At 34.3% G+C, this 26,695-nt stretch overlaps 1 protein-coding gene across 8 annotated transcripts in view; it reads left to right on the top strand.

Annotated features, from left to right (window-relative positions):
• USP47 (ubiquitin specific peptidase 47) overlaps positions 1 to 24,240 on the top strand; it is a 96,598-nt gene extending 72,358 nt beyond the window's left edge. For 5 of the 8 annotated variants that reach the window (XM_016135446.2, XM_036221389.1, XM_016135445.2 and 2 more), the window contains 14 exons: positions 1,872 to 1,984; positions 2,709 to 2,813; positions 5,362 to 5,569; positions 6,258 to 6,373; positions 6,794 to 6,913; positions 8,965 to 9,742; positions 13,406 to 13,581; positions 13,894 to 13,974; positions 15,248 to 15,363; positions 15,720 to 15,838; positions 20,050 to 20,180; positions 21,585 to 21,632; positions 21,724 to 21,854; positions 22,685 to 24,240. In XM_016135446.2, coding sequence (XP_015990932.1) covers positions 1,872 to 1,984; positions 2,709 to 2,813; positions 5,362 to 5,569; positions 6,258 to 6,373; positions 6,794 to 6,913; positions 8,965 to 9,742; positions 13,406 to 13,581; positions 13,894 to 13,974; positions 15,248 to 15,363; positions 15,720 to 15,838; positions 20,050 to 20,180; positions 21,585 to 21,632; positions 21,724 to 21,854; positions 22,685 to 22,859 — 2,417 coding nt within the window. In that variant the 3' untranslated portion in view covers positions 22,860 to 24,240. Of the gene's footprint in view, positions 1 to 1,871; positions 1,985 to 2,708; positions 2,814 to 5,361; positions 5,570 to 6,257; positions 6,374 to 6,793; positions 6,914 to 8,964; positions 9,743 to 13,405; positions 13,582 to 13,893; positions 13,975 to 14,566; positions 14,808 to 15,247; positions 15,364 to 15,719; positions 15,839 to 20,049; positions 20,181 to 21,584; positions 21,633 to 21,723; positions 21,855 to 22,684 lie in introns of those variants that run through there. The other 3 variants (XM_036221388.1, XM_036221387.1, XM_036221391.1) reach the window with 2 other exon arrangements.
• The last annotated feature ends 2,455 nt before the right edge of the window (positions 24,241 to 26,695 follow it).

Raw genomic sequence — 26,695 nt, forward strand, 5'->3', positions numbered from 1 at the left:
AACATCAGGTCTAATACATTGTAAAAACTCAAATTTATTATTGCTTTTTTTTTATTATAAGTATTTTGGGGATTTTAGTATCTAAATGCTTTGAATGGAGACCATAGATTAGGTAAACTTCCCACTTACCACTTTCGAAATATTCTTGAGAACTAGATTTAAATATCTTTATTTGCTTAAAAAGCAAGTAAAGCTCTATGAGTCCAAAATGCATCCTTTATTTTGTTTTTGGTTTTTGTTTTTGTAATTTGAAAAATCGCAGTCCTTGTTTTTATTTGCTAACTCTGATTCTAAAGTAGTATTGCTAATGGGTATATGTGTGTAGTGCGTATGTATGTACAGAAGTATACACAGATGATGTGTTTGCTTATATTCTTTTCATAATTAAAAAAAATAGAATCACTGTCATTGATTTTTCACATTTTCCCTTTGTTTAGAAACTACAGTGCTGTAAGTCTGTTTTAAGCAGTATACTATTTTTATTTACATTTTTGTAAACCCTCATTAGATTGTGAATTCAGGTGGTGCAAGGGTTAGGACTTACTCATCTTTTCACCAACAGTATAGTCCCAGGTCTGTCATATAGTGGCTTTTCAATAATTTACTGTGTAATTAATGAAAAAATAAAAGAAATTATAAGTCATTTTAGAACAGATTTCAGAGGAGAAGTAATCATTCTTACTTTACAGATAAAGAAACCGTAACCCAAAGAGTAACTTGTTTAATGTCATAGCTATCTGGAGGCAGAGCCAGAATTGTAGTTCATATGTCCTTCTCTATAGCAGCCAGTGTTCCAGATTATTTCCAGTACAGTGGTAGCTCAGCTTTCCTTTATTTACTCCCCAACTCTAGTTTTGTGATGAAGCACCAGAGGGCACCATATGTATGACATGTAATATTTTTGGAATTAAAGCTCATTTCTAAGATTTTTGCCCTCCATAGAGGCAAGATTTTTTTAAATAAATAAATCCTCCTCCCTGTTTAATGCCGAATTATCACCGACTTTATTAAACAGTTTCATAATCTCATATTGCCACTTTTATTTTTTTAATTTTTTTAGCCAAGACAACCCTTGGTTGACCTCACAGATTGCAAGGACCTTGTCAGTTTACAGTCTCCCCGCCCCCCTTTTTTTTTACACACCTACACACGCAGTCTTCCTAGGTGGCGGTCTCACATCCAAGTAGTAACCAGGCCCAACCCTGCTTAGCTTCCAAGATCAGACAGGATCAGGCTTCTTCAGGGTGGCATGACTGTAGACCATATTGCCACTTTTAGTACTTTGAGTTACATATGAAGTTTTTGAAGGCAGCAAAAAGATACTTTGAGACAAAGGAAAGATAATTGTATTAATGAATAATAATAAATAATAATAAATAAAAAATAATAGCAAACAAATAAATAAATAATAGTAGCAGGAGCAATAGCATATATTACATTTTATTATATCCTAGGCAATAACTGTGGGGTAGGTGCTGGTAATTAACTGAAGAAACCAAGATCTGGAGAATCTGATGGTGATAGCACTATTTGAAATCAGAAATTATTTTATTTCCAAATTTCAGAGAAGCTTTTTTTATGCTAGAAATCTTAAGTCTACCTACATACTAGAGTTTCCTGGAGCCAAGAGCTATTACGGATAAATATATGGCTGTTTAAAATATGAGACCTAACCATGCATCATTATCAACTGCCTCTTTTACCCTTGCCTGGAAAAAGTTCATGTCCAAGTTGAGAGATTCATGTAATTGAGGTATATTTTGATGAGAGCTATAGTAGGAGTATATGCTATGGGAACATAGTAGAACAAAATTAAATAAAGGAAGCTCAATTTTAGTGACAGTGTCTTATTCTGTTTTTATTATTAATAGAATTTCTAGAAGTAGATGAATATCCAGAACATATTAAAAACTTGGTGCAGAGAGAGAGAGAATTGGAAGAACAAGAAAAGAGGCAACGAGAAATCGAGCGTAATACATGCAAGGTTAGAGTTCATAATTTTACTTTTAATTAAAAAGTGCTATTGAAGTTTGCTTAACTGCAGTTCTCATAACTAACTCATTGGGTTGATTCTGTAAACAGTTACAGCATCTTGATCATTAGGCAGGATAACCAACTATATTACTGAGGTAAGATGGTTTTATTTTATGCCTAAAAAAACACATATAGTGATAATACTCAGTGTTGTTGGGGTTACAATGAGATGAACATTGTCACGTTCTGCTATAGTGTTCAAGAAGAACAAATTTGTAAAACCTTTCTGCACAGAAATTGAGTAGAATTTATTTAAGAGCCTTAAGCAAATTCATATTCTTTTACATATAATTCTCTTAAGGAAATATTACCTGACAAGGTAATTACAGATGCTATAAAATTTTGACTGCAAGGACAGTCATCACAATATTTTCCAAACTAGGGAAAAATTGGAAACAACTTGAACGTATATTAGTAGAGGAATGATTATATAAATTATAATATATGCTTATAAAGAGACATACAGTCATTAAAATTGATGTTTCTGAATATTTTAATAACGTGAGACATTGTCATTGAATTATTAAGTGAGAAAAATAGAGACCAGAGTGGATGAGCCCAATTATGTTTCTTAAAAATTATAACATTTCGACTTAGGAAAAAACTGCTGTCTATAGAGGTATTAAGCTTTAACTCATGACCCACCATTAATGATCGTATTTTGCAATTTTTAGATAAAATTATTCTGTTTGCATCCTGTGAAACAAGTAATGATGGAAAATAAGTTGGAGGTTCATAAGGATAAGACGTTAAAGGAAGCAGTGGAAATGGCTTACAAGGTATGTTTAATTGCACCATTGGCATTTCAGTATATTGATATCTTAGACAACAGTACCTAATGTATTTCCCAAAGTTTTTATTTCAGTAAATAGTAATAGAAGCACTTACAGTAACTTTGATAGCCCATTTAAGTCATATATCTTCTAAAGGGTGTAGTTAGTTTATACCTCTTTTTTGAAACATACTCAGTTGGTTTGGAAAAATTTATCACTCCAAAAGGCAGTTAAGCATTCTAGAACTCAGAAATAGAATTAGAAACAAAAATATTTTTTTTTTTTTATATTCATTAAGCAGATATTTATTGAGTGCCTACCATATGAGGCATTAGAGACACTAGAGTGAACAGGACAACATGAGGTAGTAGAGATACCGAAGTGAACAAGACATGCTCACTGCCCTCATGGAGTTCATAATCCACTGTGAGGAAAACAGACAAAAGAAATTTAAACATTAAAATGTGCAAATATTTTATTGTTTAGATGTTTTAAAGTAAATCAGTAGTATATTGAGATTATTTTTTGAGAGTTTAACCATGAGAAGGAGACAGCCATGCAGAAAGTTGGGAAAGAATATTTTAAGTGTCGATAATAGCATGTTTAAAAACTGAGGTGAGGAAGTGCTTGGCATGATCAAGAAACTGATAAAAAGGGCATTATGTTTAGATTATCTCGAATGAGAATAGAATAGCATAAAATGAATTTAGAGACTTTGTAAGAATAGAGGTTTGCATTTTTATTCTAAGAATAATGGAACGTTATTAGTGCGTTTAGAAAGGCAAATAGGATGAAGCTGTTTTGTGAGGTTGGCTTATCAACAAATGATTTAGTGGTCAAATTGTGCAGTACTTCGTGCATTTTGGATTTTTTTTTAAGTTTTTTATTATGCATTAAAATTAGGAAGAAAATAGGCAACTAGGGAAGCATTCTTTACCAGATTTTTCTAAATTGTCATCTGTGATACTTCGATTTTTTCTTTTCCACATAAAGTTTAACATCATCTGACTGAAATTAAACAGTCATTACCTAGAGAAAAAATTGCTTACTGCATCACTTCATTTGTAATTATATATAGAACCAATGGGAGAACTAGAAATAGTACACAGGATAGCTGACATTGTTTCTCAGAGTGTGATCCAGCATAACTTGCACCAGAATCACATTCCTGTTTTAAAAAAAAAACTAATTCCTGCAAACGAATCTGAATTTCTGTATTGGTGCCTGGGAATATGCCTTTTAAACAAGTACCTCAGGTGATTTTTAAGCATACTAAAGTTTGAGACCTACTTTATATTAGGTAACTGGTGTTTCATAGCATTTATCAGTATTGAAAATTTACATTGTATGACTATTTTGATTAATGTCACTGTCTCACTAAACCGTAAGCACTTATAAGGGTGAAGAGTGTTCTTGTTTTGCTCACAATTGCATTTCCTATACTTTTGCCTAGTATATAGGAGAGTCAAAATTCAATGGGTATGTGAATGAGTAAAGAAATGAACAAACAATAAAATGGATGAGTGGCACTGGATTCACCTAATTAAAGTAAAAATCCTTTAAACATGATGGTAGACTGACTGCAAACATCATCTTATGCAAAGCCACAGGGAAACCAAATTAGACTAAAATGGAGAAAATGTCTTAACAGTTTTACACAGTAGTAAAGGTAGTTTATATTCCATCAGTTTTCAATGCAGAAAGAAAAGAATATTTTTAAAAATAAAAAGTGAAAGTTCACAAATATAAAGAGTCAAACGGAACAGAGAAATAAATCAGTCTTATGTATCAAGAACAGAGCTCATCTTTGGGAACAAAAGTAGGGTTGGTAGAGGTCACTGGGGACACACAAAGGCTTACATGTTTTTCTTTAAAGCCACAATCACAAACTTTAAATAAAGATTAAATACTTCTGAGCAATCCTACTGTTTATCCAGAAAGTTCATTTCCAATTTAAGCAATGTTGCATCTAGGGTATGCCAGCTACTAGGGACATGGGCTAGAGGGAAATTTTATTATAGTTATTCTTATGTCCTGAGCTGTAGGCATTCTGCAGGCTAATCTTGAAGGGGATAGTCCAAAGAGGAATGGGGAAACACTTGAGAGACATAGAAGCTACAGCCCTTTATTAAAGGTGGCTCTATGAGGCATGATGTCTTACTGTACTTAGGAAGATAGTTACTAGGTATATGTTACCAGTTCTTCCCCAAACTGGGTTAAAAAAACAAAAGATGCATATTCTGGTTGGTTGTTTTCCCCTTATGTTTCCAGCTTAGTGATTACAGAGCAATAGCTTGTAATACATTGATTTTGAGTTCATCCGAAGTTTAGAATGTTAACTTTTTAAAAATGAAAAATGTCTTTAAAATATATTAGTTCATACGTTGTATGATTTGAGGGATAATTAAATATGGTTATTTAAAAATAGCATTTAAATTGTGCCTTTAACTTTGATGTCTTGAGCTTTGATGCCGATCATAAACATAGATTTTATTGTTTGTTAGAACACATAAGACTAAAATATATATCACTCCCCACGGTCGTTTTATTTTAGATGATGGATTTAGAAGAGGTAATACCCATGGATTGCTGTCGCCTTGTTAAATATGATGAGTTTCATGATTATCTTGAAAGATCGTATGAAGGAGAAGAAGATACACCAATGGGGCTTCTACTCGGTGGAGTTAAGTCAACATATATGTTTGATCTGCTGTTGGAGACAAGAAAACCTGATCAAGTTTTTCAGTCTTATAAACCTGGAGGTAAGGAATTTTATAGTATTTTGAGTAGTGTTGGGCTTAAGATTTTCATAAAGTTTCTTGTTTATAGAAATGAATTTCATTTTAATTTTTTATATGTTCTTAAAATATAGAATAATTTTGATAGGTTGGGAATTAGTCAGATTCAAGTTTGTAATTAAGTTCTAGATTACTTTCAAAGAGCTATATACAAGATTAAAAAAAATAAATAAAACTTTTAGCTTATAGTGTGGGTTCAATGGGAATTTTCTTCAGTATTGAATTATTCTTCCTTCCCCACCCCCATTTATAAAGAAGGCCCTCAGCTAAAAAAATTATATTCCCATAAAATCTCAGAATTAGAACCTGTTTCTCAAAGTCTCCTTGAAGAGGTAGTTTTATAACACATCACTTCCAACAATTTTTCTTTTTCTCCATCCTCTCCATATCTGCAGGTCCCAGGGACATCAGCTTTTTCTGTTTTTATTAAATCTCAGTTCCACGTCTTTATATATGTTTGTTTGTAATGCAATAAATTGTGAAAGAGAAGTTTTAACATGTATTATACATGTATAACATACATCTACCATCTTGATAATTAGAAAAAGTGTTACCTTTGCTGTTAGAAATGCATTAAGAATGCATTGCTCATGTGAAATACATTTTGAAAAATAACCTCCAGTTATGTTTTTATGTTTTTCAAATGTGACAGAAGTTATGGTGAAAGTTCATGTTGTTGATCTAAAGGCAGAATCTGTAGCTGCTCCTATCACTGTTCGTGCTTACTTAAATCAAACAGTTACAGAGTTCAAACAACTTATTTCAAAGGTAAGTAAAAATTGGCCAGTTAATATTTTTGAGTGCTCTGTACAAAGCACTGTGTAATAGTTATGAGTAAGATACAGGAATTAATATTTACTTCAAGGAGCCAATATTTTAGCTAGGTGACAACTATAGTTAGAGAAGGATGCTTCAAAAAGAAGAAACAGATTGACCAAAGTGTGGATGTAACAAGGTGTGAGACAAGTTGACATAACAGTGACGTGTATGTTTGGCTGGATCATTGTAAAATACATGCCTGGAAATATAAGTTCAGTTATTATTTAAATAGTAAACACAAAAGTTTGGACTCTATTTAATAGGTAAGCATAGGAGGTAGGTTTTTTGTTTAGGCAGTGATATGATGAGCTCTGCTGTAGAATGATATTCTTGAAAGAGTACTTTTTTATTAAATTATTTTTATTTAAGGCCATCCATTTACCTGCTGATACAATGAGAATAGTGCTGGAACGCTGCTACAACGATTTGCGTCTTCTTACTGTGCCCAGTAAAACCCTTAAAGCTGAAGGTTTCTTTAGAAGTAACAAGGTATCTCTTTTATTTTTTCATTACTACTTTCTATGCTGGTAATAGTAAATGAAATTAAGTTTAATATGGTAAGCCTAACTTCTAGAACTTATCCATCATCTGTCTGTAATTAACTTTTTAAATTCTCACATCCTCTCAGTAATTACTTTCCTTTGAAGTCTGGTTAGATCTGGCTTCTTTCTGTCCTCTGAATCAGTCTCTCTGGGCTCCTCTTTGCCTTGTTCATGAGATAATCCCACTTGGAATGTTCTTTCCACTCTTTCTACATTTTTTTCAAGCCCCAGATTTGTCCTGCCTCTTTGGTGAAGCCTTCATGACTATTTCTATCCACAGTGGTTATGCTCTTTGAATCTTATTCATTTTTGAGTTTCTCCCATAAAGTCATTCTTCATGGTAAAAGTCAAGGGCATGCTGAGAATATTATCATCTTGGGTTCACCCAACATTATTCCTTTTGCCTACTCATTTATGTCTTCATTAGAAAGGAGAAAGTTCATGTTGCTCTTTTTATTTCATCTATAGATATTGTTAGGTATTTCATCATTTATCATTTTTCCTGTATGTTTGTTCCTAATGCCATTGGTTTACTCTGGATAAATTGCATCCAAAATTTTCCTTGTTTGCCATCTTTTATTTACCGACTTTTCCAGTCTCATTCACTTTAGTGCCTTCTAGTCTTTTATCTCATTTAACCATTTTTAGTATTGTTTTATTAATCCTAATGTGTAATTTTTATTTACATCTATTTTCTTCTAATACTTTTGTGTGGTGTATGTGTTTAACATTAAAATCTCTAATCCATCTATGGTCGTGCTGCCCTGAACAAGCCCAATCTCATCTGATCTTAGAAGTTAAGCAGGGTTGGCCCTGGTTAGTACTTAAATAGGAGACCACCAAGGAAGACTAGGTGGTGTAGACATAAAAAATAAAAACATAAGGGATTGTAAGATGACAAGGTTCTTGCAGTCTGTGAGGTCAAGCAAAGGTTGCCTCACCTAAATAAATAAAATAAAAAATAAAAAAATAAAATCTTTAATTCACCTTAATACTGCTTTAGTGGGAGAGATCTAACTTTATATTTTTCTCTGAATTGTTGGTTATTAGTCCTGATATGTAATATTTGTTGAATAATAGTTATCTTTTTATACCAAACTCAAAATGCTACTCATAATTGCCAAATTTACGTATATGCATTTCATTTTGTAAATTTTATTATGGAAAATTTCAAACATATGTGGAAATGGAGAGTAGTGTAATGAACTCCCATGTACTCATCACCCAACTTCTACCATTACTAACTCTTGTTTCATCTATATTCAACCACCTGTGTACTCCAAATTATTTGAAAAATAACCCTAGTATCATATCATTTCATCTATAAGTGATCCGAATATATATCTCTAAATGATGAGAACTCTTTTTAAAAACATAACAATAATTACATTATTACACCTAAAAAATTAACAGAAATGCCTTAATATCAGCCAATATCTAGTCAGTGTTCAAATTTCCCTATCTTATATATAAAATTTTTTCCAGTAGGATTCGTCTGTTCAAATAAAGACAATAACGTATCCCTGAAGTCTATTTTAATCTAACGATTCCTCTGTGTTTTTTGTTTCCTTGCACTTAATTTGTTATAGAATCAAATCATTTGTCCAGTACATTTTTTTCTATAATTTGGATTTCGGTGTTACATTCCCAAGATGTCATTATACATGTTCGTCTAGCTATATTCATGCTCAGAGCTTTGATTTTCTAAAGAGCAAGATAAGGAATACAAAAATTTTCTGAAAGTGGACAGCCCAATAAGAAATCTGCGTGTGCATGTATGTGTGTTCCATCTATCTTAGCACAGTTTTATGACTAATTAAAGACAGATGAGTATATGAATTATTTTGTTTAGTCTCCAAAAACAATGTATATTTTTTAAAAACATCATTTCAAATTTTATAACCTATCTACTGTCTGGTATTGACGTGATATTATTCTAATGAATGAGAATGTCACCAAAATTAATGATGCAGTATAACTCTTTGATTTACTATTTAGGTGTTTGTTGAAAGTTCTGAGACTTCGGATTACCAGATGGTTTTTACAGATTCTCATTTGTGGAAACTCCTGGATCGGCATGCAAATACAATCAGATTATTTGTTTTGTTACCTGAACAATCCCCAGGATCTTATTCCAAAAGGACAGCATACCAGAAAGCTGGGGGTGATTCTGGTAATGTGGATGATGATTGTGAAAGAGTCAAAGGACCTGTGGGGAACCTTAAGTCAGTGGAAGCTATTTTAGAAGAAAGCACTGAAAAACTGAAAAGCTTGTCACTGCAGCAGCAGCAAGATGGAGATAATGGGGATAGCAGCAAAAGTACTGAGACAAGTGACTTTGAAAACATCGAATCACCTCTCAATGAGAGGGACTCTTCAACATCAGTGGATAATAGAGAACTCGAACAGCAAATTCAGACTTCTGATCCTGAAAATTTTCAGTCTGAAGAACGATCAGACTCAGATGTGAATAATGACAGGAGTACAAGTTCAGTGGACAGTGATATTCTTAGCTCCAGTCATAGCAGTGATACCTTGTGCAATGCAGATAATGCTCAGATCCCTTTGGCTAATGGACTTGACTCTCATAGCATTACAAGTAGTAGAAGAACTAAAGTAAATGAAGGGAAAAAGGAGACATGGGATACAGCAGAAGAAGACTCTGGAACTGATAGTGAATATGATGAGAGTGGCAAGAGTAGGGGAGAAATACAGTACGTGTATTTCAAAGCAGAACCCTATGCTGCAGATGAAGGTTCTGGGGAAGGACATAAATGTATGTATTTAAAAAGGTTCTTTGAAACAGCAGTGATTTTTTTTTTTCAATTTATTTAAATTTTTGGATAAGAAAAGAATCAGCTCAGAGTTAGGTGCTTTGTTGTAACACCACCTTAACTTTCTAGGTGATAAGACTTCTCTGTCACCTTTGCTTTTGTTTTTGATGCAGTTACAGTGAATAGTGTTTTTAGACCTATGTAACACATTAGACCTGTGACAGTAATGTTGTCAGAACTCTGCTGAGATAAGGAAAAAATAATTAATAATTATGATAAAAGTACTAAGTAAAAAATTTAAAAATATATAAAAAGTAAATAATATACCAAAAAGAAAAAAAGCCTGACACTTCAGAAAATTCTATATTCAATGTTATTTGTGTATCTCTCCTTTTCCTCCATCCCCCAGTGTGCATAACTAACTGGGAAAGTCAGAGAAAGGAAAGGGGTTTTCTAGCCTTAAAATTTGTCCTTTAAAAGGAAGTGGTAACTATTATGAAATTTGAAAATTATTTATGAAAAATACATAAATTTGTGGTTTTAACTAATTAGGTCCAAATAACACTGGAAACATGTGACATTCATATATCTTGCAGAAACTCAAATGAGAAAATGTGGATTGCTGGGCCAAAATGGAGACAAATTCTATTATAATAATGCTTTAAATTTCTCCGGAAATATTTTTACCTCACAAGGCTCATTAACTTTTCTCATTTAGTTCTCAACAGCTGTGTGAAATTGATGTTGTTAGACACTTTTCACTGGTGAAGAATCTGGCTCACAGGTTAAATAATTGTCCTGAGGTCACACAGCTCATAGGTCACATTGCTGGGATCAAACTCGGGTATTCTGATCATATGCCCAATGTGCATTCCTGTGCCCCATAGCATCTACCACTGTTCTTTACATTCCTCACAAATAGTAAAAGAAAATTAGCCAGTAGCTGCTGTGCTTTCTTACCATTCTCACCCCTTCAAGGACATTGGAGAAATTAAAAATATCTGCTCTTTAAGAAAAGGTTAGAAATTTCTTTCAAGTGGTTTGCGCTGAAAATTTGCATGATAGTCTCAACCTTAAGAAAAATTTGTGCCACTTAGAATTATAGTCTGAAGAATCTTATTTCCATCTTGGAATGGTTAATATAATTTTTCAGAAGCATTCTGCCCATTTTAACCTTATCAGAATGGGCTAGTTTACTAGCGCTCATTGACATAGTAAACATGGTGAGGAAGAGGAGCCATTTTCTGTAATTTATTTAGGCTTTCAGAAGCCATACAGAAGGGTTGTTTGAAATGAAAAGGTGAAAACCATGGAAAATTCCTTTTCATGTTTAGACAACTGGCTTAGAGATAGGGAAGTAACAATGATAGCCAGCTGTTTCAGGAGTCTATTGAGACTGGTTCATCACAGCTCAGTGACCTAAAAATAGGTGCCTAGGAAACATGGATGATAGGTAATAATATAGGTTCTTCAGAGTGATGAAATGGCAAGGTATAATACGTACAAAGAATTTGATAACTGAAGAATGACAGTCTATGTACAATAGACGCAGTTCATTAGATAATAACCAAACTACCCTTAAAATAATGGTCTTTAAGCTGTTATAATTCAGGAGTTGTTTCAGGGAATAATATACCTTTCTCTAAAAATACTCTTCTAGGGTGATCTAGTTATAGTCCGCAGGCACTCAGGTATAAACAGGAAGGTAAAGATAATAAAAATGTAGTGCATTTGCACTGAAATTTCTTTGTATAAGTTTGGTTACCACTTCAGTCAAGAAATACATAAAAGAAAAGGGAGACCCCTAAAGATATTTTGAAGTTGCACTGTGAAGAGACTAAACTCTTCGGTTTGAAGAGGTAGATAAGAAAAATGGTAAAACTATAAATTATAGCCTGTCAATTAAGCTAATACTTTTTGTCAGGGCTATGTTAAGCATTTTACATATATTGATCCAAAAATATACTTTAAGCTATAAATACTATTATTTTCATTTATAATAAAGGTAATTGCAGTACAGAGAAGTTAAGAAGTCAGTCACAAATCTAATATATGAGGAGGAGCCAGGAATTTATTCAGGCCAGACCATCTAACTTCAGACCCATGTGGTCCTAATCACCATATAGGACTTTATCAATAATCAACAAACGTTTGTGTCTTCCTATGATAACACTGTAACTACAAGTTATGAGTGAAACCAAAATTGCAGTAATAGCTTGTATTTGTATGATGCTTCAGAATTTACTCCACATGTCGTAACAACAATCATTGAGACTGGTGTAATGATCCTACAAGGTTTCAAGAGATTGGATAAACTACCTCCAACCATTTATTGAACTAAAGTGGCAAAACAAATCCATCCAGAGGCTTCTGATTTCTATAAGTAATTTTTTTCATTACACCTTCTTAAAAAATTAATTTAGTACCTTGCTGGATAGCATAAATAGAGGTTAGTTTTCTAAAAGCTGTATTATTGACATTATGGAGCATTCCTTAAAGCTTAGAAAATGTTTAAAAGTTCATCACCGTGCTTATATTTTCATCTAATTGATACATAACCACATTTTCTATAATGAAACATTTTATAACCAGGAAAACAGTAAGTGAACATTAATTTATTTGAAAAATTGCACTCAGAAAAATTCATCAGTTCGAGAGTTAGGATGACCTGAGAATATAAACCAGGAGTGTTTTTAGGATCTCATTCTTGACCTTTGTTGTAAATTTCACAGAAAACCAAGGCCTACCCTAGAGAGAGCCTTAGGGCTGCAGAGGAACCATGAGCCTGAAGTAGCATGGCAGCTCTTATAGCCTGCACTGCCTATTATAAGAGAGAATGAATGAAGTTTTTGCCCTTTACTAGAATATAATACAGAGTAAGTAGAAATATTCTAGAAGTGTGCTCATGCGTGGCTTATAAAATAAGGACAAAAGATTAAAAGGTATTAGAAAAAAAATAAAGCACATCAAAGATAATTATGTTACGATGCCAAGAGAGCGTAAATTATGACGCTTGGAGGAAGTGGGAGTTCTGATCCATTTAGATACTCTTGTTAAAGGCTAACCACATCTTTATATATTAGTCTTGACTTTTTTTTCTGGTAGGAATCCCAGAACAAAATTTATTAATAAAATTTTTGAGGCAATTCCTATGTATCTGGCAGTATGCTAAAAGCTGATTACCTCATTGAATTCACACTGCAGCACTATAAGGTAGGTGCTGCTGTTATCTCCATTTTTTGAATGAAGAAATGGAGGTATTAGAGTTGGCGGCTTGCTCCATGTCAAGGAAGCAGAAGAGATAGGATTGGAAACCAGTCAGAGCCCACACTTTACTGTGTAGAACTAGAAATGAAAAGAATTCCTAGAAGTTTGGTTTTAAATTCAGCATCCTAAATAAATAAATAAATAAATAAATAAATAAATAAATAAATAAATAGCGCTTAGCTATCTCGGAACACTTAAAGCTGTTAAATTATACCTATCATATACTCAGTGTCTGTATTTTTTGTCCATTCAATGTTGTATATTAGCTAAAAATCTAATAACTGAAATAGGGCACTTTTTCCTGCTTAGAGTATAATAAAAAGTATATGATCTGTTTTATTTTTACCCTAAGAGGTTTCTTTTATATTTTTATTTATGTTTTGTTTTGTTGTGCTTAGGGTTGATGGTGCATGTTGATAAAAGAATTACTCTCGCTGCTTTCAAACAACATTTAGAGCCTTTTGTTGGAGTTTTGTCCTCTCACTTCAAGGTCTTTCGAGTGTATGCCAGCAATCAAGAGTTTGAGAGCGTCCGACTGAATGAGACACTTTCATCATTTTCAGATGACAATAAGGTTGATTAAAATAATTTTTAATAATTAGAGTCTTTTAAATAATAGATATGAGAACATTGTGAACTAGATACCTAAAATGATAATTTTTCTTTGATGTGCAATTGTTATTTGTTTTTGTTTATTCCATTCATCTAACAAACACTTATTAAATGTTAACTGTCAGTTACTGTTTCAGGTGCTGGGGAATCAGAGGTAAAAGATATTCTTAAAAAGCCCATAAACTAAAGAATTTTGAAAAACAAACAATGGGGTGAGAATGGGTGGTTTATTCTGCTGAGAAAGTATACCTAAATACATGTTTTTGATTTATAGATTACAATTAGACTGGGGAGAGCACTTAAAAAAGGAGAATACAGAGTTAAAGTGTACCAGCTTCTAGTCAATGAACAAGAGGTGAGTAATACTCATAAGAGCAAGGGAAGGTCATTTTGGTAGTTATTTAAAACATACAATACAGAGACTTTATTACTAGTCGTTTCTTTTTATCTTTCTAAAGCAGAGGTTGGCACTTTTACTAGGAAATCCTTTAGTTGTGCAGGCCATGCTGCCTCTGTTGTAACTACTCATTTCTGCCATTGTAGCATGAAAGCTAACATAGACAGTACATAAACCAATGCGAATGGCTATGTCTCACTAAAATTTTATTTATAAAAACAGGCAGGGGACATGCGTGGCTCTCAGGTCATTTTTTGTTGTCCCTCTACTCTAAAGTATTAGTACAAATGCTGGAGTGAAGCAGAAATTTTCTGCTTTTGAGAGAAGTGTTTGTGCTCATTTTCTGGGAATGATTACATAATGCTACAGGTGGATGGCAGTTGACCTATAGAGTATATAGGTTCCTTTTGTGTTCAGAGAGTCATTTTAGTATTTAACAAGTATTTGTCTAGTGTTTACTAGTGCTCTCAGTACTTACAAGTATTAACTTCTTTAACTCATATCAATTAACTCAATGATATAAATATTATTTATTATTCCCATTTTATAGATGAAGAAACTGAGGCACAGAGAAGTAACATGCACAAGATCATACAACTTGTAAATGGTGAATTAAGGATCTAAGCAGGCTATGTTTTTAAGGGAGTAGCCAATACAATATTTTAGTTACTACGATACACAAGGCTTGTGGCGAATACCCAGAAGAATAAGGCAAAGACCGTATTTTCAGGATGTTCTAATATCTTATTGGGGACTTAGACAAATGTGAAAAACAAATAGCTAATAAGGGGATAAATTTTTCATATGTCATTTTGACTTATATGTTCCTTCTAAGTGTGTGGTTTGTGGATAGTGTTTCTTTTGAGACAATGAATGTACTTAGAGAATTAATATGCATTTCCCTTATTTTAGTCCATAAAAGTGATTTTTTACTTTCAAAATTGTGGTCAGTTTATTACTAGAAGGGAAATATGTGTAATCTCACTTAATCTTTACAATGATTCTCTGAGGAAGACACTGTCCTCACTTTACAGATAAGAAAACTGAGGCAGACACATTAAGTAAACTTGCCCAAGATAGCAATTAGTAAATGGTGGAGCCTAGATTCGAACCTAGGAAGGCAGACACCTAATCTCAGGCCCGTAATTGTCACAGTATAAAGTGTAAATAAAATGTCTTGTTATTCCTTATTTTACTGTGTAACTCAAGCTCTAATAATTTATATTCCTAGCCCTGCAAGTTTCTGCTAGATGCTGTATTTGCTAAAGGAATGACCGTACGGCAATCAAAAGAGGAATTAATTCCTCAACTCAGGGAGCAGTGTGGTTTAGAGCTCAGTATTGACAGGTAAAGGAAAATTACAGTGTTGTCAGTGATTTGAAGAAGACTGTGTGGTCAAATGATATGGATTGGTTTGATTTTTCTAAAACTAGGAGAATTGAAATTCCTGTACTATTCAGAATTTTAGTACTGAAAATTACTTTAATAGAATTAAGCAAAAGTATTAGAATTATGTTTGAATTTTGTCTGTAGAGTACACATTTGAAGTACTAGAAGCATTTTATTTTCCCCCAAATATAATGATTAACCACTTGACTTGTATTTGAGCCTAATTCATATTTCCTTGATGTTAGATTTATGCCATTTTTTTTAAGTCTGGAATTTAAAGTATAGTACTTTACAATGTCTTATCATGTTTGTAGGTTTCGTCTAAGGAAAAAAACGTGGAAGAATCCTGGCACTGTCTTTTTGGATTACCATATTTATGAAGAAGATATTAATATTTCTAGCAACTGGGAGGTTTTCCTTGAAGTTCTTGATGGTATTACAAATATTTTTGTGGGGAACTATCAGAAGTGCTCTAGAGCTATAAAAATATATAGTTTTTAGTCAAATAATAAATTTCTTCTATCTTTTCTCTGGGTCCCACTTGCCTTTTAACCCATTTTCCATTTGCCCCGAGAGTACTCGCCGGTGGCATTTGCAGCTGCAGCAGTTACCCCAAGATAATTCTCAGATTATAGTCCTAACCTTTCTCCCAAAGTTTGCCATAAAATATCTCACTTTTAATTATTATCTTCGCATCACTCTAGTATATTGGTAGTCTTTGGAAACAAATGACATCATTCTCTTTATAACATTCAGTTTTCGATAGTGGTATTTTCATTTACAAAATATAGTAATTCTTGATCACTGAAAATGTCCAATCCTAGAAAATGTTGCATTCCTACACATGATGTTACCATCATTCTTGAACAGTTGTTAGCCGAAGAGTCATTTGATGAATTCAATATTTCCAAAGTAGATGATTCTGATGATTTTTTGGATAGTGCTTCGGAAGATTATACGACAATCAGGTCTCTATCCAATTCATAATCAAAGAAATAGCCCTGCATCAGCTGACTCGGATTGCACTCTGAAATGGTCAGCTCATGTTATGATTCCACGTCAAAGGTATAACTTTACTGGCACACCTGGCAGAAAAGTTGACACCAGTGATACCACTGACCCACTACAGTGTTTCAAATGGTTCTTTACAGAGGAATTAGTTTCAAAAACTACCAGTGAAACTTATGCCCAAGCCACCTTGTTGGCTTCCAGGCTACATGTTCTGAAAGGATTTTCATGAATGGATAAATGGAAAGACACTGATAATGACGAACTGGAAGTTTTTTTTGCAATGTTACAACTGCAAAGTATTGTGCAGAAACCTGAACTGGAGATACTTTGATCAGCAAGGCTTCTTTTGGATACATCTTATCTCAGGTGAATTATGACTATAGAAAGATTTTTACTTTTGCTTCAGTGCCTACATTCTGTCAACAATTCTTCCATATCTGTTGGTCCATCAAAGGCCAGGTTTAATTACAGAAGATCAAACCTGTGTTCAACTTTCTTGTAAATAAGTTTTCAACTGTGTATACTCCAAGCAGAAACACTAGAGTTGATGAATCACTGATGCTTTTCAAGGGGCAGCAATGAAGCAGCACATCCTGATGAAACAAGCACGACTTGGTCTCAAGCTATATGTACTTTGTGAAAGTCAGTCTTCTTATGTGTGAAATGTGCTTATTCACACAGGGCCCAGTATGAATTTGAAAAATTCAGCTGATGGTCTGAAATTGTCACACATTATTCTTACCTTGGTCAGTGACCTTATTGGCCAAGGATATTGTGTCTTCCTCAATAACTTTTATACATCTCCCATACTTTTCAGAGAATTACATCAAAACAGGACTGGACGCAGGTGGGACAGCTCGTTTAAACAGAAAACAGATGTCAAGTGATCTAGAAAAAAGGATTGCAAAGAGGATGGGTATAGCCACAATCCGTAGTGACTTTATGGCACTGAAATAGTGTGACAAGGAGGTGCCAGTGTTGTCAACATCCCACAGTGATACTGTGATTGAAGTAGACAACAGAAATGGAAAGAAAACTAAGAAGCCATGTGTCATTGTGGATTATAACGAGAATATGGGAGCAATGGACTTGGCCGGATCCGATACTTACTTATTCAACTTAGCACAAAAGGCACACATTTTGGTATAAGAGTTTCTTTCGCCACCATCTAAACATTACAGTGCTGAACTCCTACATCTTATTCAAGAAGGATAATCTTGAGCACATGATTTGCCATTTAAACTCGGACTGACATTGGTTGAAAGGATGCTGGAAAAGCATCACAAGCCAGGGCAGCAACATCTTTGAGGTCATCCATGCTCTGATGATGTCACACCTCTTCACCTGTCTGGAAGACATTTCCCCAAGAGCATACCACCAGCATCAGAGAAACAGAATCCAGCTGGTCACTACAAGGTTTGTTGCTCACACGACAAGGATGGCAAGATCTGGAGAGAAACGTCGTATTTTTGTGCGGAATGTGACATTCAGCTTTGTGCTATTCCGTGCTTTGAAATTTACGACACACAAAAAATTATTAAATACTGATCATCATGTACATTTTTGTTACATTAGGATTAGAAACAAGTTCTATTTAGAAATAAGCTCAAGAACAGTTTTTATATTTTCACATTGAAATCCTGTCAGATTTGCTTCAGCCTCAAAGAGCATATTTATGTAAAATTAAATAAATGCTGGCAGCAAGCTGCACTTTTTTTTTCTAAATGGGAAATGGGTTAAATGTTCCTTTTTTTTTTTTTTATAGGGAAGTTGCAATTTCAAGGTTGTATTCTTAGTGCTTTTTACAGAAAATTTTGCTAATATATTCTTAGCCATGTTTGCTGTTTTTGTTTTTTCATTATGGCTTGTTTGGGGAAGGATGTGCTATTGATCGTTTATCAGAGATTTTGAGAACAATAACTATATTAGTTTCCTAGGCTGCCATAACAAAGTACCACTAATTGGGTGCCTTAAACAATAGCAGTTTATTGTCTCACAGTTTGGGAGGCCAGAAGTCTGAGATCAGGGTTTGGCAGGGTTGGTTCCTTTGAGAGCCATGAGGAAGGATCTGTCCCATGCCTACTTCTTAGCTTCTGGTGGTTTGTTGGCAGTCTTGGTCTTCCTTGGCTTGTGGATGAATCACCCAGATCTCTGCCATCATCTTCATATGATGTTCTCCCTGTGGATTTATCTTTCCATATCCTAATTTCCCTATATTATAAGGATATAAGTCAGATTAGGACCCAGCCTAATGACCTCATTTTAACTTGATTGCCTCTGTAATAACCCTGTTTCCAAATAAGGTCACATTCTGAGGTGCTGAAGGGTTTGAATTTAACATGAGGGGAACAGCCCATAACAATGACCTGGAAGAGCACTTATGTCTGTCATCCCTCTTGGTTTTAATTTTCAGCATTGGTACATTTAAGGTTTTGGTTTTTGGAGGAGGTCGTGGGAGGAAAGTGGGCTTTTGGGAGATTATATCAAGGGAAACAACTAGTTCTGTATTTTGTGACTTTGCCATTGTTTAGAAGGACTGATTTTCCTGTTCTTTTTTCATAGAAATTAAAACATTGCAAGTTCCAGACGATTTTATATATGATTTTGATAGTTTTAAGATAGTTCAGTAATGCTAACACCACCTATTCCAGGTCTAATTTGGTTTAAATTTCAGTGATTGTTATTCTGATTGATTGACAAGTTAACTGGGGAGACAAGGGAATACCAAGATACAATATGCCATGGTGTGTAAGCAAGTGCTTCAGAGTATAATTCCTTCTGTGAGTGTCTGAGGCCTTAGAGAATAATCAGTGTGCCTGGTGTAGGCCAGGAGGAGATCTTAAAGAACATAGAAGTCCCCCTTCTTAAGAAGGATTGAGTATATATTAGCAGAGGTGAATTAGCCAGAAAATATTGCTGGATGGTGGGTCCTCGCATCAGTATCATTCCACTATATGTTTTAGCATCCAATAGTTGAGTAAGAAATAAGTCATGTGATTAAATCTAAGAAACATTTATTGACATAATTTGCCAGACACTGCTAATCCCTAGTACTACAAATAATTGGTGATTGCTCTCCAGATATACACACTCGGTAGGACAACCAGAACTGCAAGCCTGTTATTAGAAAATGAGAGGTACTAAGGATCAAATCTGTACAATTCGTTCATGTATACACCAGAGGGAAAGGTGACGATCGAGCTGGCTTTTGAAGAATCAATAAGTTTAGGAGTAAATGTAAAGGGAAAGATTAATAATAACTTGAGTGAAAAAAAGATAAAGTTATTTGATTATGATTTTAGATTGTGGGTAATAGGCAGTAGAGAAGCAAAGATTGGAGATCCAGAGAAGACAATAATTGGCACAGCAGTGCTCAGCAGGAGTTATGAGAGAATGGAATTAGAAGTACTGATAGAAGGAGAGCTTGTAGAAGAGTTAGAAATTATCTTCTGAGACTGGAAGGAAGAAAATAAATATTTCATTCTTAAAAATGTAATTGGTTTTTTTGTAATGCTCACTTTTTAAGAATAACACTTGAAGTAAATCTTTTTGTTTAGTCAGGCAACACAGGGAAAGTCAAATTATGAACCTCTAGAGAAAATAGAGTGATGGCCTAATGTTGCATGTTGATAGGGGTGGAGAAGATGAAATCCATGTCACAGCTTGCAGTTTTGTCAAGACGGTGGAAGCCTTCTGAGATGAAGTTGGACCCCTTCCAGGAGGTCGTGTTGGAAAGCAGTAGTGTTGATGAGTTGCGAGAGAAGGTAAGTTCATTTCAAGCAAAATGAGCTAATATACATTTTTCTTTGTGTTGCATAAGAGATAGCGTAGGAAGTGAGCGCCAAACACTGATGAGGCATTCTTTCTTTCTTTGTCTCTGTCACACCTTGCAACACCTTGTATCACACATTCTAGTTGTTGAGGGCTCCTGATGCCTTGAAAAGTAACATTGGCTTCTGGTTGTTGAGAAGTAGACTCTTACTTTGTGTTACTTGGATCAACTTTGTTCTAAGTAGTTAGGACAGTAGTTAGAAGTTACCATAGTAAAGTGCTGTGTGTATTAAAAAAGAAAAAAACAAATGAGGTAGAATTGAATAGAGAATCTGGATGAAGGTCTCTTGAATTTTTCATTTTAAAGGTGGGAATTCTAAAGATCTCTGGGGAAAGAGTGTATTATTTATATTTGTATACTTCACATCAAAGACAAGAATAAATTCTAAATATTAAATTTATATTAATAAACAATACAATGATAAGTGTACTAGATGAAAATATAGAAAGATAATTGTAAGCCTAATACCAGAAACTAAAAAAGAAAAGATAGACTACATAAAAGTTAAATCTTCTGCACAGCTAAAAAATTTTTTTTAAAAACAACCCATAAACAAAGCTTTAAAAATAAGGGAAAAAACTACATAAAACATAATATCCATAATTTATAAGAATCTGCTACAGTAATAAGAAAGAGATGAACATTCTAAATTTAAAATAGGCAAAGAACATGAATAGGCAATTTGTAAAAGAAATAACAGTTAAAATGAGCGTTTTTCACCTATTAAATTGGTGAAGATTTAGAGAATCAAAAAATTACCTAGAGTTGTCAACGTAACAGGCAATATCATACACCTTTGATAAATATTTTTTCAGAGTTCAGTTTGACATTGTTTATCAACATTCCAGATGTGCAACTCCACATCTAAGAATTCAGTCTAAAGAAATATTTACAGAAACATAAAAAGATATTTGTGGAGATATATAGCATTGTAACTAGGAACAGTTAAAAACAGGCTCATTGTTCATCAGTAAGAAATGGTATGTTGTTCAGCTGTTAAAGAGAATGAAGTTACTCTATATTCTATTCTTATAATAGGATAATTATTATTATAAAATAAAGTTATGATAGAGATATTTTATGAGTAAAGTTTTATGTATTTTAGGAATATAGTTTATGTATATATAAAAGGTTTCTAAAGAATATACTAAATATTTTTGGGACATGGTATTTGCAAAGTGTATAGAAGAGAAAATTTCACTTTCTGCTTTTTTTCTAATTTATATCAAACATTACTTTTTTGGAAAAAAAATCAAGCTAAGTTTTGTACGAAAGGGAAATAACTTTTCTAAACAAATTTATATTTTAAATGAACTCACAATGTTTCCTTTTACAGCTTTGTGAAATCAGTGGAATTCCTTTGGAAGATATTGAATTTGCCAAGGTAAAGCCTTGAGAATGTTTGCATCTGGTTACTAGTGTTCAGTAAACATGGTTGATGGCATGATTTATTAATTTGTTCTCTTTTTCCTTAGGGTAGAGGAACTTTTCCCTGTGATATTTCTGTCCTTGATATTCATCAGGATTTGGATTGGAACCCTAAAGTTTCTACCCTGAATGTCTGGCCTCTTTATATCTGTGATGATGGTGCAGTCATATTTTATAGGTAACAGTCACAATATTTTTGTTATTTCTAGTGATATAACACTTTTGTTGTGTATAAATATCTTGTTTTCCATAAATACCTTTATTGTTATGATATAGAGCAGCCGTAACCAGTAGAAATACAGTGAGAACCACACATTTTAATTTGAAATTTTCTAGTAGCCACACTTTAAAAAGTAAAAGGAAACAGGTGAAATTAATTTTAATAAAATATTTATAACTCAGTATATCTAAAATATGATTACAGCATGCAGTCAATATAAAAAATCATGAGATGTTTTGCACACTTATAGTATGTCTAAGAGCTATGTATATGTTACACTTCCAGCACATTTCACTTTGGATCAGGCACATCTCAAGCATTCAGTACACACATGTGGCTAGTGGCTGCCATGTTGGACAACATAGATGTAGAAGAAAAAGAAGTCATTGGAGCCTGGCAAATGTGGGCTTGTACTTAGCTTTGTTATTCATCTGGCTCCTCATCTGTAAAACGACAACAGTGAAGGCAACTTCACCTGATTAGAAAATTAGAGCTGCTCTTGCATTTTTAAAAACTGGCACAGTGCCTCTTATAAATAGATGTTCAATAAATGATAGCTATTAATAATAATATGGGAGTTAGTCTTTGCCATTTTTAGAAGTGACTGCTATGTTAATATAATAAACCCATTAGAAATCTATGACATCTCTAGTATATGAGATTATTTAATTGAACTGGTAACATCAGATTTCGTTTTATCACCAAAGGAGCATTATAGCACTCAAGCATAAATTAATAGAGGCATATGGCTATACTGACCTAATATGTCATTAATATTTTAAACGTAGGGATAAAACTGAAGAATTAATGGAGTTGACAGATGAGCAAAGAAATGAACTGATGAAAAAAGAAAGCAGTCGACTCCAAAAGACAGGACATCGTGTAACGTACTCACCTCGGAAGGAGAAAGCACTAAAAATATATCTGGATGGAGCACCAAATAAAGATCTGACTCAAGACTGACTTTGCTAGTGTAGCATTTTCCCGGGGGGTGGGATTTTTGGTTTTAATTAGATGGTTCACTGCTACTGTGTAGTGCCATTATGGCCGGACATGGGTAGGGGGAACCCAGAGACACCAGCACTGATTGGACTGCCCTTTACCAATCAGAAGCTCAGTGCCCAGTGGGCCACTGTTTTGACTTGGAATCATGTTGTGCACTATAGTCAAATGTACTGTAAAGTGAAAAGGGATGTGCAAAAAAATAAAAACTAAAAGCAAAACCTGCTACTAGAAAAGGGGAAAGGGAATGAGTGAACGTCTTTTATTGCGGACAGATGTGCACATAGCCGCTAGTCAAACTAGCCTCAAACAGGATGCTCATAGCTTAATAATAAAAGCTGTGCAAAGGCCATGAATGAATGAATTTTCTGTTTATTTCACTGATACACACATTACCTCATTGACAATTTGGAAGTAAATGCAACGTGTGTTGACTCTTGGAAAGCAGCAAAAATAGGAGCTGAAGAAAGAAATTCTTAGAACCAGCCGTAATCCAGTAAAGAATTGTGAAGTTGTGTTTTTATTTTGTTTCATTTTTTGCAAAGTATAAAGAACATTATTCTGGAACATCAAAACATTTCCCTTAGACCACTCCCAGCAGGTGGCAGCTCAAATTGCTGAATATTGTAATTATAACTGATTGTACTTAAGTTATGGATGTAGAGAATACGTTTCACTCGTTTCACTCGTTCATTCAGCATGTAAATAAAATTGATCCTATTGAGTTACCATAATTTGCAGTTCACCTATTTCCCATGGTTGTTCCTTTCACATAGCATTCATGATGTACATTTGTGTACATGGAGAAATATAGCAGTCTATGTAAATGTAATCCTCAGTGAGGTTCCTCAGTGCTGGGTCCCATACGATTGTATTTGCCCTTGTTAATGAGGTTTTTCTGTTCAACAGCTTCAATTTTATTTCTTTTTGTACATTTGTTTTTGAAGATTAACTTCAAGTTTGAATCTTCTAGAACCCTTGTAAGTCCCACTTTAATTTTTGGAGTTGATTTGTAGTTACATGTAGCTTAACTTTGGGTACACGTCCTAACATTGTGTTGAATAAACTTGCTAGTAAGTCAGGTCATACATAGCACAGGCTCATGCAGGCAACATGATTTCATTGCAGTCTATTAGAGTCAGCAAGTTTCTGCTTTGCTAAATACAACAATGAACACAGTTATACGTAAATTTTGAAAATGCCATCTAATTTATAAAAATCAATAAAAAGGTTTTGGTAAAACTTTTTCATGCCAGATGCTGTTTACAACAATGAACATGCCAATAAAACATTTGTTCGTTCTGTTGTGTTATTTTAGTCATTAAACTTTTGTGGATGAAGAGTCTGGGTTAAAAATAGATTTCTTTATAACATTTTGTAATGTGTATTGAATAATTATTTCTACGATAAGGTATGTTTACAGTAAAGTTCTCATAAGATGAAAAGATGTTAATATTTTGGAGGATCCTGTCAATATTTCAAAATCAGATTTTTATCCTTTTTTCCTTTTAAGAAATATATAATTAGATAATAGTATTAGCAGATGTTGGCTCTGCAGTTTGAATATATTGGGTGAGAATTCCATATCTTAAAAGTTTTGGAATCCACAAGGGAAAAAAAATTTTCTAAGGTATTTTTCTGGCTAATTTTTATTCCATGTGAACTGTGTAGCATTCTGCTCAATTTGAAGTACTGTTTTTGCATTATTGGAATTGGTGATGTTCACAGAGGAAAACGAAGCATTTGTGATGTGTTGCCTTTTGGATCACTTGGATTTTCTGATGTAACATGACAGCTCTTTGGCTCTGATACAGGCCTGCTTGGGACATGGGGTTAATCGAATATCTGCCTTCAAGGACTGACTGACTATGGAGCAGAGGAAGCTGATATGTAAATAAAATGGGTTGTGGGCTTATTTAGTTTGTTTTGACTTAGTGTTCCTATAAGAGTAAATGGTAAAATTCCTCTCAGACCTGTTCCTCAATCTGTGCCTTCTGCCCTGTTTTTCTGTTTCGTGTTTGCTACTTCTAATTGTGGGCATATTACAAATACCAAGAGAAAAGAAAATATATTTCATAGAAAAAAAAAGTTCTTGCTTTTCAGTGCCTGATAGAGTGAAAACACAATGTTGCACTTTAGCAGTCTCAGTAAAGAGGGTGGTTAACTTCAAAGTGGATTTGTGGCCAAGTGAGGGAAGTTAATGTGTGTCAACCCCTCTCAGATTCAAAAGAACAAGTGAGCACCTCTGAGCCAAGAGGCAGAGCATTACTGTGTGGATCAAGAGCCCTAGCTAGGGAGTATGGAGCCTGGTGATCGCTCATCTGCTGACTCCTGAGGTTAAGGCAGGCTACATGCAGTTAGTTGTGACCCTGCTCCCCACAGGTCACACCAAGGTTTTAAAGGTTTCCACTGTGCGGCAGATGGGTTTGTGGAACCAGCACACCTTGTGAAAACCAAGTACCTACATTTATGAGGCAGGTGCTGAAGGAAAGGGGCCATTCTGGCCAAAGAAGTGAAAGCTATGGTTACAGGATCATTCTTTGTTTACCTGTTCTGTCCAGAAGTTTGCTAGATGAAAGTCTACTAAGGAAGTCACAGTAAGAGGTGGTAGTCATGATGAGATAAAAATAGTGAAGGACACCCTACTCTAAAAGGTTAGCTGGTCTTTTATAATGGAAAGTACTTTAAAATACTGAGAAAATCGGTGAACCTGTAACACAGCTAGAAAATAGGTCAAGTAGCTTTGGTTGCCAGGCTGCATGGTTCAGGAATTGTGACACATCTCTAGGCCAGGAGAGGAAAGAGCTACAAACAGTGTGGTCTAAGCTAAACGAGTGCACAGCATCGGCATTGCAGTGTTGTTACTAAATCTGGAAGTGACCTGTGAATGTATGGAATACAATAAAATCTTTTATTCTGGTTCATTTGCTAGTATTTCCTTTTCAATTGGTTACTGTAGTTCTCCCTCAGAATTTTGTCCTTTTGTTCAGCATCAAGACCCTTACCAACTCTTTTGCACTTGTGACTTGGTAAATTGTAGTCTAGAGTACACAGAAGAGAAGAGAGTCTGAATTAGTAAATATTTTTGTTTGCTAAATAAAAACTTCCATCTAAACAATTCTGTGTAATTTGTGAAAAACCAATATTTTGGTCACTAGAAGTGTATGTATAGTTTTCTAGGAATTAGTAAATTTTTTAAAATAAGGTTTGTAAAGGAACTTATGGCCTAAATAAAGCTTGTAGCCACCTGGACTTAGTGTATGTGAACTCAGATATTCCTTCAATGTCTTTCACATGACCATATGGTTAAATACAGTTTTAATTTTCAAAACTTGGCTTTCGGAAACAAGAACACCTGACAAAATCAGGAGTGCACTTAAAGCAAGTGTGACCATTTAGAAAAGAATGCAGCAATCACTAGGGGCCACGTTAGGAGGGCTGAAAATCATTGGGGTGGAATCTGTCCCTTTCCCCCTCACCAGCTGACCTGTATAAAAGCTGGTCTTTTGATTGGTCAGAGCCTGAGACTTCACCTCGCCAGTAATTCATGGACCCTGTAGCCTAGCCTGAAATGTGGGGATCACACTTCTGCTTTTTTGCTCCAGACTTTCCTCTTACCCCAGTACTGAGGGCACACTTAGTTTTCAGCCTCTTTTGTAATGCTGAAGTAACCCATTAAGAAGTATCAACTTGTTGAGATACAAATAAGCAGTGGCTCTATTTTTCCAGTAACTGTGCCAACCTTGTTCTCTTGAATGCAGTTTCTTATTGGAAGTGGGCTCTTACCAGTCTCTCAG

The sequence above is a fragment of the Rousettus aegyptiacus genome, unplaced genomic scaffold (genome assembly GCF_014176215.1).
Source record: "Rousettus aegyptiacus isolate mRouAeg1 unplaced genomic scaffold, mRouAeg1.p scaffold_m13_p_5, whole genome shotgun sequence".
Lineage (NCBI taxonomy): Eukaryota > Metazoa > Chordata > Mammalia > Chiroptera > Pteropodidae > Rousettus > Rousettus aegyptiacus.